At 48.3% G+C, this 3,314-nt stretch overlaps 2 protein-coding genes across 4 annotated transcripts in view; both read right to left on the reverse strand.

Moving 5' to 3' along the window:
* Positions 1-3,314, reverse strand: part of HOXA2 (homeobox A2) — a 53,218-nt gene that overhangs the window by 10,392 nt on the left and 39,512 nt on the right. Inside the window, exon 1 of one of the 3 annotated variants that reach the window (XM_025046841.1) lies at positions 3,218-3,308. The exons of the other annotated variants lie outside the window; for them this stretch is intronic. The gene's annotated coding sequence lies outside the window, so the exon portion shown is untranslated. Of the gene's footprint in view, positions 1-3,217; positions 3,309-3,314 lie in introns of those variants that run through there. 3 annotated transcript variants of the gene reach the window in all.
* Positions 1-3,314, reverse strand: part of HOXA3 (homeobox A3) — a 14,702-nt gene that overhangs the window by 3,548 nt on the left and 7,840 nt on the right. The window contains exon 2 of the mRNA XM_025046844.1: positions 3-392. Within this exon, the coding sequence (XP_024902612.1) occupies positions 3-272 (270 nt within the window). The 5' untranslated portion in view covers positions 273-392. The remainder of the gene's footprint in view (positions 1-2; positions 393-3,314) is intronic.

A 3,314-nucleotide genomic window follows, 5' to 3' on the forward strand; every position in this document is an offset into this window, starting at 1 on the left:
GCCAAGGGCGGCTCGCCCAGACCTGGAGGCTGGCTGGGCGGGCCGCTCAGGGTGTGCAGACATGCCTCGCTCAGCTCCAGCGCCTTGGGGTGGCCCCCAGCGCTGGCCGGTGACTGGAGTGAACAGGCAGGTCGGTGGTACTCGCCGTCAGCGCCCAGTGCTGCGGACGCCGGGTACGGCTGCTGGCTGGCATTATAAGCGAACCCGTTGGCTGCCTGGTAGGGGTAGCCACCGTAGATCGCCGAGCTGTCGTAGTAAGTCGCTTTTTGCATCGCGTTGTTTCACGATCTTGATCGCACACTCTGACAGGGGCTTGACACCCGTGAGGGCGCACATTGGCACGCCCCCTCGGTCACGTGACGCTCCGCCGCCAATGGCCGCCCTGCGCAGACCTGGGGGGGGGGCGAGAATCGCAGCGCGGTGAGGGCTCCGCGCAAATCCATCTTACTCTCAATAGCTAAGTGACATGAAAGCCATAAAAGAAAAAGTGGTCAGCAATATTTAGCAGCACGACTTGGCCCCGGGCGCAGAGAGCCGCACTATAAAAAGCCGCTGGAATTTACTGGCGGCTACAAATATTTGCTTAACTTGCGTCTGGAGTTGGAGGGTTTTCCGGGGAGAGAGAAGAGTGAGTGAGGGCTGGAAGCCGGGTTTCGGGAGCTAGAGTCCAAAAGAAGAAAGGCTTGATGGGCTAGAAAGGAACTGGGTTAGAATCCTTTTCCAGGGAAGAAGAAACTCGGGGCGTCCCTTCGTTCTCTGCTCCTTGGCCTTGTCCAGCGGAGCCCCTCGACTCCTTCCCTCTGTAGATTTTGGGGAAGGAGTAAGGAGGCACGAGAGGAGTTTGAGTCGCCAATTTTCCCTCCAATCCTCGCTTTAGGACTGGCATTTTCCAAAAGAGCCCCCACACGGGTTAACTTCCCATTCAGCCCTGTCTTGCACCTTCCAGAACTCAAGAGAGGTATGCACTAAATTTTTTTTCAGGCAGTTGCCTTACTCAACCCTACTGGATTTCAGAAGCTAAGCTTGTTAGGCAGTTAGTCTACCCTCGTGCAGGGATATGACCCACTTCCTCCAAATGAGCCCCTTGTGGCTAAGAAAATGAGAGAAAACTTTAGATGGAACATCCTGTGTGGGGAGGGACCAACAATAACACCCACTCCAGCAAGCTAAACTCAACTCTTGGACAGCTTTTCTACTCCTCTCCTTTTCCTACTTCCCAGCATGTCCCAGCAAGCCACTCCCACCACTTCTCCCCTGTTACTAAAGGTCTCCAGACCCTCCTGCCTTGGACTTTCTGAGGTGCTGTTATTCAGGACAACTATCAAATTCTACCTGCTAAAACATGATGGATTAGGGCGGGGGGAAACCCACCAGGAACCTGAAAAACCAGCGTTCATCTCCATGACCACGGCTTGAACTCTCCTTCCAACTTAACGATAATAGGTTCTGTCTTAGAAACTGCTATGTAATTTGATGTATGGGGGTCATTTGGCTCCGGACGAGGGATGGAAGCACAAGCCATAAAATCCTGCCAGAGTTCCCTGATCTTTGTGTGCTGTTGTTGTTGATATTTGTTACTTGGCCTATTTACCTGCTTCAGAAACACCAAGTAAAGGGCAACCCTGAAAATCTAAAAAGCAATGAAAATCCTTCTCAACCCTTTTTTATTTAGAAAGCAGTTTTCAGAAGCGAAATCTGTTTTATTTTCGTTTTCAGCCTTTGCATGGTCAATCTCTGGTTCTGCTCAGAAAAGTTCCATATGAGTTTATATATTCTCGCACACTCAGAATGTTAGTCTCTCTGATCCTTTAACAAAATTCCAGTGGCAAATCCATGAAAGAAATGGTTTACGCTTTGCACCCCAACTATATGTTTGAGTCCTGGAGTTATTCAATTTTTCCAGAAATAGCAGACACTTTGTTAACTAGAAAAAAATAATAAGCATCTATCAGTGGATGATTATACTGTAATTTTGTTTTTAATAATGGACTCCTTTGGATTTCATTATTAAACCAACAATCTGACCAACATCTGGAAAACAAGCACAATTAATTTTCCAGAACTCCAATTAAAAATTACAGCATCCCTTATCCGGAGTTATTGTGCATGATCTTGAGTCCTGGAGTATTGTTTCTATTTTGGATATAGATAGGAAGCTACGGATATCATGATTGAAAGTAAATAAAGGATAAAATAAAATTTAAAACTGAATAGCATTTTAATATCTCAGTTTCTGTTCTTTCACTGAAAACAGTTCCTATTACATTTGGCGGTGTTAATATCTACCATTACAAATTTTTAAGATACTATAGGCTTGTTTAAAATAAAATGTCAGGTTAAGAAAATGACTCCAGACACTTGAACAGCAAGATATTAGATAAAACAAAATTAAGCTGATTTTGAACACGCCATATTTCAAGTGACTTGCTAATCCATTATCACAAGCTACACCAGCCTGCTGTTTACCTAAGTCTTTTCATCAAGTTGTGCATTATCTCGTTAAATCACAAAAGTACCTTTAAAAGTCAACCAGCAAACAACAACCCCCATAAACTTAAAATATGAATTCGCTTGGAAGATCCCACCAAAGTGCATCCTATTGTCTGAGGTCAGCATATAACCACCTTGGGGCCCACACAATCCCCCCAACCCAAAGTTTGCAACCTAGTAAAGAAGTTGGAGATTTGCCAGCCAGGAAACTTTGCTTTGCACCCCTAAGCAAGGGCCTGGGGTGGGAGAAAATTCCTCTGAAAAGATGCGTTTCTGGACAATAACCCCCAGGTGCAAGAGCTGAGAGAGAGTTGAGGAGGCTAAATTGAGTGCAAGAAGCAAGCTCTATTGTCTCTGGAAGATCTGCCCAAATTCAAGCTTCTTCCTTCAGACGCCGTTCTCTCTTTCCACTCCCGCCCCTTCCTCAGCCTGCCTTCACCCTGAGTTTAAGCGGGAACATAGGGTAAGAGCCCCCGCGTCCCCTGCCCACCCCTCCTGCCCTCCCCAACCCAGAAAAGTTGCGGCTGGGCTAGGGGAGAGGGAAGAGGTGGGGGCGGGGATGGGAAAGCGGCCTGAACTCGAAGTGTAAGGGTATCAGTCACTGCCGGGAAGGAAGCTCCAGCTTGTGAACTCTTCTTGAACCGAGATTTAAGTCTGCGGCCATAAATCACCGAGACGTAAACTCCGCCATTCAGCGCTGGGAGCGGTGGGATGTGGCCCTGCTTACCTTAACTTCTGATGAGCGCTGCAAGCGCTGGCTCGGGCTCCGGCCCCCGGCCCGGCTCCGCGGCCCGGCCGGGTCCCCTCAGCGCAGGATGGGCACC

Source organism: Pteropus alecto, unplaced genomic scaffold, assembly GCF_000325575.1.
Source record: "Pteropus alecto unplaced genomic scaffold, ASM32557v1 scaffold21, whole genome shotgun sequence".
Classification (NCBI taxonomy): domain Eukaryota; kingdom Metazoa; phylum Chordata; class Mammalia; order Chiroptera; family Pteropodidae; genus Pteropus; species Pteropus alecto.